Source organism: Leptonotus elevatus, chromosome 11 (genome assembly GCF_054856555.1).
Source record: "Leptonotus elevatus isolate MCC_2025b chromosome 11, RoL_Lele_1.0, whole genome shotgun sequence".
In the NCBI taxonomy this organism is placed as follows: domain Eukaryota; kingdom Metazoa; phylum Chordata; class Actinopteri; order Syngnathiformes; family Syngnathidae; genus Leptonotus; species Leptonotus elevatus.
In genome coordinates, this window is record NC_141249.1 from 19749555 (window position 1) to 19765032 (window position 15478).

A 15478-nucleotide genomic window follows, 5' to 3' on the forward strand; every position below is an offset into this window, starting at 1 on the left:
AAGTTCCTCCTTGGAGATCCAAGATTTCACCACTTACTACCAAAAGAAAAAGATTAGAGTCTCTTCTTTCAGCAGGAAAAATATATTTCTATCTGTTTCCGTTTTGCAGCAATTAGCATTAGAATGTAGCCAAGTTTCGTCATTATTCACAAATCTGTTTAAAACTGTGGGGAAAAGAGCTTGTGGCTGATCTCTTTTACTCTGCTGCCACCTGATGGCCTTTAAGCGTCCTCTTCAGGTCAGAGGCTGCATCAAAGCCTTCTGTGTGCTTTAGAATTAAAAAAAAAAAAAAACGTTTAAAAAACGTGTAAATACGTTTTTGGGACCATGACAACATTTAAAATAGAAAATTGTTATAAGTTTTTGGGAGCAAACGAGTTAATATAATGTTGCTGTATGAAGGCAAAATCACAAACACAGATTTTTAAAAATCCTTCCGGAAGAAGATTTGTATCCATCATCCAAATGAGGCATCAGTACTTAACCGCCATCAGATTTCCAATTGCACTTTTCCATCCCTCATTGTCGCCTCCTGTTTCCACCCGGCCTGCTCGCGCGGGTTTCGAATGCCCGATTGGCAAACGACAAAGCCGGCTGTCGGGCCCGCTGCGCTCGCGCCCGCCTTGCAGCCGACGCCCTAACCTCCGTTACTGCTGCCTCGTTTCAGGTGTTGGGCTGACGCAGACAACGATCGTAGTGTCCTGACGCTGTCGCCCATCGAGGTCACCCACTGCTGAGCAGACCCCTCCCCACAACCCCACAACCTCTCGTACCGGCTTCTAAGCGTACTTAGTGGACTCGGCTGGAGCTGCTAATGCAACCAAAAAGGACACTTGAAGGTCCTCGGCGGCGCATGAACTTCGTTTGAGGAGACAGACCTGCTTGAAGGACGTCGCACACTTCATGTCCATCTTACACCACATGCACGACTACACTCTTTGTCCTCAATAGTAAGATAATTCAGTGCACTAGTAAAACACCTTGGGTGTACTAGTAGCAATTGTGTGGTTGTTTATTTATTTATTTTTTTATTCACTGCCATTTACAGTTATCGATGTCAAAGATTAATTTTTACTGGGCTGGCAGTGAATAAGTTCATTTCTACCTCCCACTACTATGCAACATTTCTGCGCATTATCATAACAACTACTTGTTGAAAGTTGTCAACGCTGAGCACTAGTTGACAACTGCACTCAATATTAACCAGTACAATCTTGTCACTAGTAGTACGAGCTGGCATCTGCACGCGACTAGTGAAATGCTAAATGATGGCTAGTACAATTTTACATCACTAGTAGTTAATGCTAGCTGACGTTTGCATGCTACTTGCAATTAACTTAACTCGTCAATTGTGTCACTCAATCATAGTAACTAGTTGCACTATTTAATGCCTGCGTGCTACTGATACTACCAGTGAAGCGCTAATGTTGACTAGTAAAATTGAATGTCACATTGTACTAGTACTAATGAAACACTAATTGTTAACAAAATGCTGGCACTAGTACTAGTTGAAATATCAACTTTGTCAAGAATTGACATCTGTGCACTAGTAGTAAAGTGCTTAATGTTAACTAGTATAATTCAATGCCACGTACTAGTACTGAGGTGCTAATTGTTAACAAAATGTTGGCACTAGTACTAGTTGAAATATCTATACTACGAGTACTAGTGAAGCACTAGATGTTAACTAATAGAATGATGTTACTACTACTAGTAGTAGTAGAAGCACTAGCTGACATCTGCATGCTCCCATACAAGCAAATTTAACTAGTACATTTTGTCACTCAGTTGTACTAGTTACCTGTGTGCCACTGATACTGTCAGTGAAGCACTGTTAACTAGTTGATAACCACATGCTGTCAGTGAAGTGCTAAATGTCAAATAGTAGGATTTAATGTCACTAGTAGGCACCTACACTGCTAGTATTAGTGAAGTGCTGAATGTCACTCAGTACTAGTTTAGATATGAGCACTACTAGTACAAGATGTTAACTAGTTGATTTTTCTTATGTTACTTCTAGTGCCTGCAGCAGTAGTTGACATAGTGTGCAGGAATGTCATACAGTTCTGGGAAAAGGGTTACTAGTAAGACTGCTCAAGTTGTTACACTAGTTTACTGAATTGCCTTAGTAATGAGGACAAAGCGTGTACTAGTGCATAGACATTTAGATGGATATGAAATGCTCTGGAATAAACGCTGAAACGTCTTCCATCCGTTTGCTCATCATCAGTTGGACGGACTTGAACCACGAGCCGCCCCAGGACCGACGAGTTTGATGGTGCGAAGTCTCTTGCAAAAAAAGACGTGACCACCTTCGCAAACCTGCACTTTTTGCTTCACGTTTCCAAATGCAGCCACGGCCCGCTCGTAGCATCCAGGACGCCGTCCGTCCACGCGTTCCCCAATTGTTCGTGGACCTCCACGTGGATACCAAAGAGCTGCTGCGTTCTTTTTCGTGCCTACCCGCGCTCGCGCCCGTGCGGCTTCCTCGTCTCGACTCTCCCGACCTCAAAGTGTGTTTGTTGTTGAAGCCATAATTGTTTTTCAGGAAGCGCCCCCTCCCCCGCCCGCCCGCTTATCGCTCAGTTATTGACGGTACTGTAAATAGACGGCGGCTGGCGAATTTGTTGCCTTGGGTCGCCACGGCTGCTGCGCGCCGACTCTTGACCGACGAATGTTTGCGTCTCGTTTCAACGGCGTCAATGTCATCTCGTCCATTCTCCACGTTTCATTTCATTTGTCAGCATTTTGTGTTTTGCGCTTTGGATGTTGTGCTTGTTCACCACCTGATGATGATGATGACGACGCCGCCTGTGCATGTTTGCGGCCTCGTACCACCTCGCTCCAGTGGCCACGTCCTTCTCGTGTTTTCGACGTTGAGTCCCAATCAATAAATCGCACTCCAGTGTGTTGGGAAGGAGAAACTACAAGACAACCGTTTTAAACTTGAAACCACCTCGGTCATGTGACGTTTTTTCCCCTCGAGATCCACCACAGTCTGATTGTCTTTTCTGTTTTGGTGAAATTATTGCTTTCCTTTTGTGTCCGTTCTGTAGCAATATTGTACGTGAGTGGGACTGCCACACGGCCTCATTGCAGTTCATTCGAAGAGTTCAAACATATTTTTGAATCCAACCAAACGCATACTTTTTTCTACTTGCACCTTTTTTTTTCCAACCAGTGGACCTCATTGTAGCTGTTAAAAAATTGCGCCACATGAAGGTGAATTATTTTTGTTTTGCGTCTGACAAATGCTTGTCATGATGTCGTCTTTTGCGGCTGGTGATTAGATCAACGTGTGATATTTCTAAATTATATTTAAGAATCTAAAGCTGTATGGTAAATCTCAAATATACAAAAATTCATATTTATTTGAAAATCGTTTGATGTAACTAGCGAATTACAGAGCATATGCAAAAAGACACTCGAGAGGCATTGGAACAACCTACAATCTAACTTTCTATATAATAATCTTCGGGAATTGAAGGCTGCTTAGATATCACCTAAAGTTCCAAAGCTATTTGTGGGAGTACATTACTTACCCATGTTATTTTTATTTTTTCCATATAAAATGTAATCCATCTGAAACGCTTTCTAATTAACCAGCGATATCTTGGTACGATTTGCACCTACTGAAAACAAATGATATGGGTATATTTATAACTGTTTGTTCTAAATGTGATCCGCTCGTGTGAGATATTAGCATCGTCAATGATGCACAACTGCTCAATTCATTCGAGAGAGAAAAAAAACACTTTACTTGGCAAATGGGCCTTTTTCCAATTTGTTTTGGAACAAGTTCAGACTTTGCAGGCCTAAATGAAATAAAATGGGCCAAATGAAAGTGTTAACCAATCCGTGCTGTGCATTAGAACTCAGCTGATGTGACTCAGCAGCACTCAAGACACACACACAGCATGTCCGTGCGTTAACTGGGAAGCATTTGGATCATTTCATCACTCCTGTTGGCTGATGTCTGTCGTCTATCATTCCTCTTGTCTGTAATACTGTCGTACAGCTGATGTTTATGAAAATGCGGTTATATTTATGAAATAAATACATTTTTAAGAAGAAGCTCTTTTCTTGTTTTGTTGACCTTAATACACAATTTTTGAACCCAATGGCTGAGACACTAGGAACCAACGTTGACACGCCCGTTTTCAGGGCCCCTGAACACGCTCGACTTTCCTTTGTGGCATTAATTAACTGCGCCCGGCTCCAGGTGGCGGAGTGGAACCGTCACTTACCGACGATGCAGGTTGGCGTGGGTTCGCTTTCCCGCCTGGGAGACCATGTTTGTGTGGATGAGTGCAAAAAAAAAAAAAGTTTGCGGCGCCCGGACTAACTAGGGTTGAATGTTTGTCATTGTCGATGCTCCAAACGTGACATCATAAGATGGTGCAGAATTAAATTGCGATTCATTTTTTTTTCATGATTCTAACCATTTTGTTAAAGGGACATCATCTATTGGTTAACTAATCATTTTTAAAACCCATTGTTAATTTCAGCATTAGAATGAATCATCACTACAGTAGGTGGCGTTGGTCCTGGTGGGGCTTGTAGCTCGTGACTGAGCCACTACTTCGAGCGGGGTTCGTAACCATCGCCTCCGGTGCGGCAGCTCAACACTTGCCACTCAGCTAAAGTTCTGGGCCACCGTCAGCCAGCCACAGTAAACGTTGCAGTGCGCTCCTATTTGCCGCACAACGAAAAACGGACCATTTTAAACCCGCCCGGACGCCCGGAAAGAATGTAATAAAGTGAGTGTCTCCCTGTAAAACAGCCCAATTCCTCACAAAATCAAGCTAGCAATAGCAATGCCAAACACCATGTAAAGTGAAACTGCCAGTTAATCGAAGCACATCCACAAAGCCAATCTTCCCTTTTGCACCATTCTTTATAAAAAGTATGAATAATTATTTGTCCCTTACTTTGCTGAAGATCCGGTAGCTAAGGCGTTCGTCTCCCATCCTTCAAAAAATGGCGTTTTCCCTCAAAAGAAAGGCATGAAAATAGTTTTATATTCTTCAGTGGCGTCATCTTACCGCTTTGCTGTGCACTAAGTGTGTTTTGAATTCACGAATGCACTGTGCGAACGTACGTTCGCATAGGAATAATACAGTGACGTAAATATGGCGGCTTCAGAAGTCAGGCCAGACGAAGTAATGAGTCATTTTTAATTGAGGTATGGAAATCCCCAAATGTTGTCACTTTAAAACCTATAGGTAGTGTAGGCTTTCTGAAATGAAAGAAATAATTAAAATAAATAGAAAAAGCCAAACCGCACGTCACTGTAAGGATCCTATGCCGAGAAACGTTTCTTGGGAGGAGCAATATGGCGGCCTCGCGGCTTCAAAAGTCTTGGCCTATCGGCTATCCAGTCATATACTCAGATCAGTGAACCGAACCCAGAAAAAAGATGAGCCGTGATTGGTCGTTACCTGTTTCCTGAGAAACTGTGATGACATTTTAAAGGTATTAATTGTACATAAAAAAACAGTGAAGTTATAATGATTCAAACACAAGACCACAGTACACTTTACATACGTCTAATTTATTAGTAACAGTAAAGATGAGCCAATGTGTACTCTTTGCTTTTAAAACTAATCAAAAACAAGCTAAAAACCTATTAAACATTTAGCCTTAAAATTCTGGAGTGCCAGGATAAAGTTCTATTATATTTTAAAAATACAATAAAAAAGTCACACATTGAGTCTGGGGATTGTTTGACACAAGGTTCATTTGCATTCATGGAATAGGCTTCAATACAGGTTTTGAAACAAGGTACCAACCATAATGTAGAATCTGCAAAAAACAATTGATCTCTCAAAAAAATCTCCCACCCTCATCAGTAACTATTTCTATTAGTGTGAAGTTCTGCCAGCATTCTGCTAATTGGTCACTTGTGGTCAGATAGAGACGAACGACGTGGATGTTCTTCCAAACGAACCACGGTGCAGCCACAATTAGCCAGACAGCAAATTACAACGACTCAAAGAAGTAATAAAGGCAGCAAAGTGTAAAGGCCAGTCTCGTGATGATGTTAGCATTTCAACTTGAATCCCTCCAAAAACCTCCATTTTGAGCTCCAGTCTCAACCATTCGAGACTGTGGGTTTACGCTGAACTACTGGGCAGCCTCCTCGTCGGCCCCGCCCTCTTCTTCCAGTTCCACCAATGGGGCGTGTCGATTGGCCTGAGAGCCCTCGCTGAAGAAGACTTTTCCGATCACCCCCGATTTGGGTGCCCGAATGATGTGCTGGTGACACATTCAAGCAGTCACACGTTACTACCTCCGTTCGAAAAGTGTGTTTACGTTTGTCTCACCTCCATCTTCATGGCAATCATGACCATCAGTGGGTCACCGACGTTGACTTTGTCGCCCGCCTTCACCAGCACCTGACGCAAAACAAGACATTGTCAGTCCATTGGGCAGCCATTTTGTCTTGTACCGTCACTTGCTGTGTGATTGTTTTTTTCATTCAATTTTGTTACATAAAAAAAAAAAAAAAAAGACTATTTTCATTTTCTATCAAGTCTCGACATTAAACAAGGTGATAACAACGCCGCCGATTTCCATCCCGGCGGCAGTCGATCGTAACCAGGCCTGGCGAGGGTGAGGACGAGATGAAGTCACCTTCTCGATGGTTCCAGTCATGGGGGCCACGGCGCCGCCCTGAGCGGCCGATCCGCTCACAGCGGCCAGATACTTTGGAACCGGAACGGACACGTCAGCGCTCCCCTCCTGCACACGACAACATAACTGTTAACGTCCGTCATGGGACAATGTGGACTGTCTTTTGAGAAAAGGGGTCACAATGTCCACAATATTTCAAATACAGTGACAATGACGGCACTTAATGTTCCATGCCATTGGCAGGAAAACTCGTCAATCATGTTTTTTCAATGCGGTTAAGTGGGGGAGCGAATATATAATCATTGAACACAATATCCTGTGGGACTTTAAAATGTCAAAATCTTCCAAAATGGCTGCCATTGAATGAGTAGGGTATGGAAAAATGCGCTCAAAATGTTTTCCACTGACCATGGAGAAGAGATGAACGCTGTTGTCCAGGATCACCAGTTTGGGTCGAGACTTGACGCCATTGACGGAACAGTGCAGAAAGGAAGCCCCGCCCTCTTTCTCCAGCGCCCCCGTCACATCAAACTCCTCCTCGCCCAACTGGATGCACCCAACACACATTTTTTATTTTATTTTTTTAAATCACATTGCTTTGATTTTAAACATTTTGATCAGAGGTATCAAAATGAATTGACATCTAATTGATGATCACATTGAATCAACTATTTTTGTAATGGAGTAATTCAATTAGGGGTGGGAATCTTTGAATGTCTCACGGTTCGATTCGATTCCGATTTTTGGGTCTGCGATTCGATTCAGAATAGATTTTTGGATACGAACGCTTTTTTTATTCAAAATGATTTGATTGACAATGATGTTTGCTTCAATCTATAAATGTGCAAGGAATTGTAATGATCTGCTCCAGTCTGACTCGCTAATGCTAATTAGCGCGCTACTCGCGGCACTTTTATCACTCAAAAGAACGGCTCCACGCTGAAAAAAAACAACTTTTATTAGAATAACTTGATCGAGACTTTTTCCTTCTACTTTCTAATGAGGCTACAACTTAACAGTGTATCAGACCGCGTGGAACCACACTGCCCCTCAGTGGCCAAACCGGGTACAACATGAACAGCCCTCCAAATAAAGGCACATACAGACAGTATAAAATAAAATCGATTTTGGGACATTTAAAATCGATTCTGAATCATACTAAATAAGAATCACGATTCTTATGAGAATCAATTTTTTGGCACACCCCTAAATTCAATAGTGACAGGTAATTTTGATAAGGACCTGTTAAAATGTGGCTCACCTGCATTGTGTAGCTTCCATCTTTGTTGTATGTGATGATCACGTCGACCTCTAAAAAGCAAATAAGAATCGTTTTTGTAAAGGACTGTCATGGCTATAAAAAGCGAAGGTGAAACAAATAAGCACAAGTGGGCGGACAATGGCACGTGGTGGCACATTTTTTTCAAGGTCGATTCCGATATTGATTAGTAGTAGTCAAGGAGACCGATAACCGATATTTCATTTGCAGTAAAAGAGAAAATGCTAGCGTCAAAATTAACTCATTCACTGCCATTTAGGCTAAAGACGTCACAAATTCATTTGAACTCTTTCTATTAGTTAAATTTTTTTTTCTTTTGTTAACAAGAACAGATATAAAATTTGTGATTAATTGTGAGTTAACTGGTGAAGTCATGCGATTAATTATGATAACAATTTCAATCTCCCGACGCCCCGAATTTTTAGTTATCTTTAAGTCGCGTCAGGCGATTACAATTTTTTATTGTAATTAATCGCATGACTTCAATAGTTAACTCACGATTAATCACACATTTTATAAAGTGGAAATTGAAATAAATCCATCAATTAAAGTTCCCTATATCTCACTGATCGACAAATGAAAAATTGTCTGAAAATGTTCGAAATATCTTTGCGACAAGTAAAAACTGACAACTTACAAATCCTGATGAAAACCCTAAATTTGCTACGTTTGCAAGCATTCACCGATCAGGTTATCGTCTTTTATTCGTTAAAATAAAAAAAGGCAGATGCTGATATTTGCCAAAATGCCAAATATCGGCACCGCTAATCGGTCCGGACGATATATCGGTCCATCCCTACATTTCATAAACACTTGAGTGAATTCACAAAGCCACCTTCCCACCTTAGCACAGGGTGCGAACTACTTACTCGTATCTCCCAGCTGCAGCGTCATGTTCCTGTGCAAGTGCGTGTTCAGCCTCCAGCCGCTACTGGAGCCAAATGGCGAGAAAGGATCTGGCGGGCACAAACGCACACGCACTGACGGATCTTTTCCCTTCAAACGATCGATCGATCTCCTCACCTGCGGAGGTGCCAGTGAAGTCCTCTGTGCTTTTCCTCTCGTGGAGCAGCAACCCGAGGGCCGCCTGGCAGACGGTGGCCCCGGAGGGAGTTTCCGGCGCGGGGAAGAGATCGGCGTAGTGCTGAGGGATGAAGCTGGTGCTGACGTTGCCCGCCTCAAACTGCGGGTGGCCCGACAGGCTCAGCAGGAAGTCGATGTTGGTGCTCAGACCTACGATCTGACGGAAGAACAGCAGACACGATCGACACAAATGGCGTGCTGTTCGTTTTTATAGAACGACTGATCGATTATTTGACAATTAATTGATTACCAAATTAATTGATGGTTATTTCTGGTGGTGGTTCTTGATGGTTATTTATTTTTTTGCCTATTTTCTGATGATGTGTTAGGGACCAAGTCAGTAACGGAATCATAATTAATTGATGTAACCATTTTCAGTTGCCAAGATTACATAACAAATTTTTTTTTAATTGGTTTTATGTTTACTCACTGTAGCACTTTGAGGTTTGATGTCAAATAAAATGTATTATTATTATTATTATTATTATTACAATGGTCAAGAAATTTACTAAATAATTTTAATCAATTTTTTTGATAGCCCATCAGGATTTCATAATAATAATGTAATATGTGTTATATTTAGTAATATTTATCAATTAAGAGTTCAACAACAGGTGGATTTTTTTTTTAAAAGGTCATGAAAATGCTTGATAAAATACATATTGTGCACTCTTTTATAGGTTAAACTTCAAAACAAAAAAAGAAAATATCCCAAAAACCTGATATTTTAGATAGGGCTGGGTTAAAAAATAAAAAAATAAAAATCGATATCGAATCGATTTCCCTTTTTCGAGCCTGATATCAATTCATAAAATCATGAATCGATTATTTTAATATGCCTTAGAAATTTTTATTTTAAAAGTTTATTTTACTGTTTACATGAATTTAAAAGTATTTTCTAACATTTATGAATGACCTGACTTATTTGACTTCAGAATTGTTTTAATTAATATTTACAAATATTGAATTAGAATTCCAAAACTATTTCCATCTCATCAAAGTTTGGTTAAAACAAAAAAAACGGATCTCCATGGATTCCATGCCTTACATTGTATTGCCTTAAGCAGTAGCGCAGCTTCTTCAAGGCAGCGCGGCGGTCCTCCCCCCACACCACAAGCTTCGCTATCATCGGATCATAATGAGCAGACACCTCGTCTCCTACAAACACACGCAAAATATATGACAAATGTTGCTCATAGACGATATGAAACGCAGAAAGAACTTTGGACTGCAAACTCCTCACACCTTGTCTGACTCCAGTCTCGATGCGAGTGTGCCCGTCTGGCGGAGGCGTGGAGAGATGCAGCAGAGGCCCCGCCCCCGGGAGGAAGTCATTGTTTGGATCCTCCGCATAGATGCGGGCCTCAAACGAGTGACCTGTGAGCATGATGTCATCTTGAAGCAGAGGTAGGCGCTCCCCTGCCGCCACCTGCAGGACAGATGGAACCCGACGTGAGCTTTGGGACACGTTCAAGAGGTCAGAGGTCAACGCTCGGCTCACCCGGAGCTGCCACTCCACCAGGTCCGTGCCGGTGATCATCTCGGAGACGGGGTGCTCCACCTGCAGCCTCGTGTTCATCTCCATGAAGTAGAAGTTGTGCCGGGCATCCATGATGAACTCCACCGTGCCTGCGTGGGCCACGCGCGTGTCATGGAAGGTTGCAGATTGGCCAACGTGCGTGCGAACGTGCGTGCGAACGTGCGTGCGAATCTGACCTGCTCCTACATAGTTGACAGCTTTAGCTGCTTTCACGGCCGCTTCACCAAGTTTACGTCGAACCTCAGCATTGATGCCAGGCTAAAAAAAAAAATACAATTAATTCATGAATAATTTTGCACACCCCCAAACTTTTTTTTTTAACTCATTCACTGCCATTGACGGCTATAGACGTAAAAAAATTATATTAGTTTGACATTTTTCCCACTTTTGTTAACAAGAGTATGAAAACCTAGATTTTTTTTTTGTATTGGAACAGATATAAAATTTGTGATTAATCGTGAGTTAACTAGTGAATTGCAATTAATTACGATTAAAAATGGTAATCGCCTGACGCCCCTAATTTTTTATAATATTTTCTTTAAAAAAAAAAAAGATTATTAAAAATTGGAAAAAAAATAATTACAATTATTTTTTATTTTATTAAAACTTAGGGGTGTCAGGTGATTAAAATTTTTGATCGTAATTAATTGCATGACTTCACTAGTTAACTCACAATTAATCACAAATTTTATATCTGTTCTAAATGTACAAAAAAATCTAGGTTTTCATACTCTTGTTAACAAAAGTGGGAAAAAAATTATTTATGACATCTATAGCCGTCAATGGCAGTGAATGAGTTAATACTTTGTCCTGCACTCCCAAAATCATATTTATATATTTTTTATGTTTTTATTAGAGCTGTCAAACGATTAAACTTTTTAATCAGATTAATCACATCTTACAATTTTGATTAAGTTTAATTAAGTTTGATTAATCGCTTAATTTAAAAAAGCCTTTTTTTATCAAGAAATTTGTTCATTCGTTTGACATTTAATGTTATGAGGACATCTTCAAAAAAAATGTATCCACTGCACACGCTCATCCTTTTTCTAATCAATTATTTACTTGCAAAATTTAAAATGGAAAAAAACTACCCCAATATTTTGACATGAACAAATATTCAAAATGTGCTACGCAAACATTTATTAAATGCATGTAATTATGTTTATTGCTAAAACACAACCTGTGCTACCTTAAACGTAGCTGTCACGCTAAAGGATAATCTATGGTCAAAATTAATAGTGCGATTAATCTGCGTTAATTTATGATTAATGCGATTTTTTGGGGGGGATTAATTAATCAGTTAACGCTTTAACTTCGACAGCACTCGTTTTTATACTGGAAGGCTTTGATGCAGCTTCTCAACTGCAGAGAACCGGTGCAGTGATGGTAGTTATAAAATAAAATAAAAAAACGGCCAGCAGGTGGCAGCAAAGTATAAGAGATCAGCCAGCCAGGGCCATGTTGCAACAAGCTCTTTTTCCCAGTGTTTAAGACAGTGGGGGAAAGAACCTTTTGCAACATGACCCTGGTTGATCTCTTATACTCTGCTGCCACCTGCTGGCCGTTTTTGCAATTACTACCATTGCTTCGCCGGTTCTCTGCAGTTCAGAGGCTGCATCAAAGCCTTGTGCATGCTCTAGCATAAAAAAAAAAAAAGTTAAAAAAAACAACATAAATAAGTCTTTGGGAGCACGCTAATATTTAAAATAGAACGTATTTATCCGTTTTGGGGAGCAAGTGAGTTAATGAGCCGCAAAATCCCTGGTCCTAACTGCTCATTCCTTCAAACGCTGATCTATTCTCATTCTGTGTTTGGACTTGCTCATGTATGCATTTGCCGAACGTAGAAACTCACTCCTGGCGCTTCCTCGATGATCTTCTGATGTCTCCTCTGTACGCTGCAGTCCCTCTCAAACAGGTAGACGGCGTTGCCGTGCATGTCGCCAAACACCTGAACCTCAACGTGCCTGCGCGCATACGCGATCATTCGCATTCCCAAAGTCACACTCAACACAACATCGGTCCATCAAGTTGGATTGTTTCTTACCTGGGATCCTCCACAAACTTCTCAATCAGCATCACGTCATCGTTGAAGGATTTTGTGGCTTCTCGTCTTGCAGATTCCAACTGTTCCAAGAAGTCTGACTCGGACTGGGCAATGCGCATCCCCTGAACATGTCAACACATGTCTGAGTTATTGCTTTCAATTTGATGAGTTTATTTCACGGCTTTAGGGACTTTGGTAGTCTAGGAGACACGCTTGTGTCGTCAGTTTCAGGTTTCCCCAAGTTTGGAAAAATTGCACCGGGGCAACAAAATCAAGAAGGAATACAGGAGGAGTACAGGCACCTTTTTTCCCCCTGTCAAGTTTCAAATATATACTATTTTGTCGCCTCACCTTGCCACCCCCTCCACGGACCGCCTTGATCATCACAGGGTAGCCGATCTTTTCAGCCTCCGCTTGCAGTCTCTCATTTGACTGGTCATCGCCATGGTAGCCGCCAATGATTGGCACCCCTGCAGCCGACATGATGTGTTTGGATGTGCTGAAAAATAAACACAGAAGCTCAATTATTACCGAGCTTGGCCCGGCCTCCCTATTTTACCGCAAATTGTCTTCATCGTACCTCTTAATGCCCATATCTCGGATGGCAGAGGATGGTGGTCCAATGAAGATGATTCCATTTTGTTTGCAAGCCTCTGCAAACTCTGTGTTCTCAGACAGAAAGCCATAACCAGGGTGGACTGCCTAGACAGAAAACAGCAACGCAAGATACAAGGAAAACTGCATAAGTGAACCCTGTGGGATATGGAGGACCAAAACTGGCAACATTAAAAAATAAATAAATGACAAAATAAATGAATAAAAGTGAATATAAAAATAGAATTCAAAAATTATTTAATAAAATAAATATGAATGGAAAAAAACCTATATATATCCGTAAATAAACAAATAAAAGTACAAAATAAATGAGACATTTTTTGCTCGACAATTAGTATGAAGGGACAGTTTTTGTAGTCAATGTTGCTAGAAGTGAAGTAACAGCTGAAAAGTCCACTTACATGTGATCCAGACTTCTTGGCCACTTCTAAAACCTTCTCCATGCTGAGATAACTCTGCTGGGAAGCAGGTGGCCCAATGTGGTACGCTTCATCTGCCTAGAGAAACACACACACAACAGAGAATAAACTTTAAATAAGGAACTTTGGTCTGATTTCAAAGTTGAACACTGAACTAGCTCACCATGGCAACATGCATCGAATGTCTGTCAGCATCGCTGTACACTGCCACAGAGCGGACGCCCATCTTCTTTGCTGTACGCATGACTCGACAGGCGATCTCCCCTCGGTTGGCTATCAGCACCTTCTCTATCCTTCCCACGCCTACCGGCAACATCACAAAATCTTTTAGTGAAGTTTGATTAAATACAATTGCTGACTTTTCCCACATTTTATGTTACAGCCTTTTCCCACTCTTGATTACATTTTTTTTTCTTTAAATATTTTACACACAACAACCCATCATGCCAAGAAAAAAAATAAGTTTGAGGATTTTGGTATATGAAAAACAAAAACACTTCAAAATCACATGAACATAGTAAATGCATTGTGCATCTATCTCTCACCTCCCGAAATAAGTCTCACTCCTCTTTTTGTCCATAGCAATTTTCTGGAAAGAGATTTTGCACAAAATTAATTGAACGTTGGCTAATCGGTGCAAAACTAATTTAGTTAGTACTGTAAACATCCTAGTCAACGTTAGCTGACAGCTCTGCTGCTACCTCATTTAACCTTGCTCAAATATGAACAGAGGCAAACCCCTCTGCAACCACTACCACAGTTTTGACAAGACGATAAAAAAAAATATGATACACCAATAATAATTTGAATTAAGGCTTAGCAAATTCGTGTAAATTCTCGTCTTTTTCTTCTGGTTAGCTCGGTTAACATTAGTCGACTTGCAAAAGTGATTGGTAGCAAGCTAATGATGAAAAACAGCAGGACGACCGAAAGACACCACAGCGCGGGCTTTATTTTGCAGACAGCGGCGTGTAGGTAAATCATTTACTCACTGCGTGAATATCCTTAAACTGTGGAGAGTTGGGAAACTTAAAATGACTGCAGCCATTGCTGTCAGCTTGGACGACTGTCTGCAAGCTAGCTAGCTCACTGATTTACACCGTGGAAAAAGGCGAAGCGAAAATATACAAAAACAGTCGAACAACACCCTGTCCGCGTTTCAAAATGTTTTACTTAAAATTAGGCAAACGACGAAACACGTAATTTGCTCAAATATAACGATTCTGCGCTGAATAACAACAACAAAAAACGTAAACGTAGAAACAAGTCTATGTTTTATTTTTTAGCTTTACAGGGATCCGTACTCCGTAGTGTCAATGACCAATGAGGTTTGTTGATATGGAGGCGGGTGGATGCTGCAATGATGACAAAGCACCAGCAGGTGGGAGCATTTCAAGCCATTTGGTACAGCTAGCGTACAGTACTGCAGAAGACGATTGTAATATTTGTTGAATTGCCCCCCCCCCTTCCTCCAAAAACCTAGTTAATCAAAATGTATTTTAATTTAAATGTATTTCTTCATTGTGTACTTTTTTTTCATGTAAATAATTACAAACAGTAATTGGTAAATTTATTATAAATAATAAAGTAAAGATTACTGTATACTAAAATACTGTAAAAAAAAAATCAGTTTATTAAAAAAATCAATAGTTTTATTAATTGTAATTCTATTAATTATAAATATTTGTATTTAATTTTTGTAATTCATAAAAAAAGAATTAACTGCTATTTTATTAACATTTGAATGGTTTACATACACATTATACATTTAATTGTTTTGTTTCCTTCCACATTTATGAATGGCCCATATTTGAAAATCAAATGTGTCCCCTTAGAACGAAAGCTTGCCCATCCCT

General features: G+C 40.5%; 2 protein-coding genes and 1 long non-coding RNA gene across 6 annotated transcripts in view; 1 reads left to right on the forward strand and 2 right to left on the reverse strand.

Moving 5' to 3' along the window:
* The window catches only part of atp11b (ATPase phospholipid transporting 11B), a 29083-nt gene extending 25974 nt beyond the window's left edge, over positions 1-3109 (forward strand). For all 3 annotated transcript variants that reach the window (XR_015096468.1, XM_086089055.1, XM_086089058.1), the window contains one exon: positions 668-3109. Coding sequence is in view for 2 of the 3 variants with exons in the window: in XM_086089055.1 (XP_085945181.1) it covers positions 668-737 (70 nt within the window). In the remaining variant the exon portion in view is untranslated. The remainder of the gene's footprint in view (positions 1-667) is intronic.
* The window catches only part of LOC147166358 (uncharacterized), a 66364-nt gene extending 61290 nt beyond the window's left edge, over positions 1-5074 (reverse strand). For both annotated transcript variants that reach the window (XR_015096469.1, XR_015096470.1), the window contains exon 1: positions 4932-5074. This is a non-coding gene — a long non-coding RNA (uncharacterized LOC147166358). The remainder of the gene's footprint in view (positions 1-4931) is intronic.
* Positions 5075-5535: 461 nt separating this feature from the next.
* Positions 5536-14929, reverse strand: mccc1 (methylcrotonyl-CoA carboxylase subunit). The gene is made up of 19 exons (XM_086090168.1): positions 14615-14929; positions 14168-14211; positions 13786-13925; positions 13605-13700; positions 13169-13290; positions 12940-13087; positions 12589-12710; positions 12397-12508; positions 10715-10796; positions 10500-10627; positions 10244-10427; positions 10047-10156; positions 8939-9155; positions 8785-8871; positions 7898-7947; positions 7045-7182; positions 6637-6744; positions 6327-6398; positions 5536-6258 (listed from the first exon to the last, which is right to left on the reverse strand). Exons 1-19 carry the CDS (start codon positions 14668-14670, stop codon positions 6127-6129), a joined length of 2148 nt encoding a protein of 715 aa, XP_085946294.1. The 5' UTR covers positions 14671-14929; the 3' UTR covers positions 5536-6126.
* Between the last annotated feature and the right edge of the window lie 549 nt (positions 14930-15478).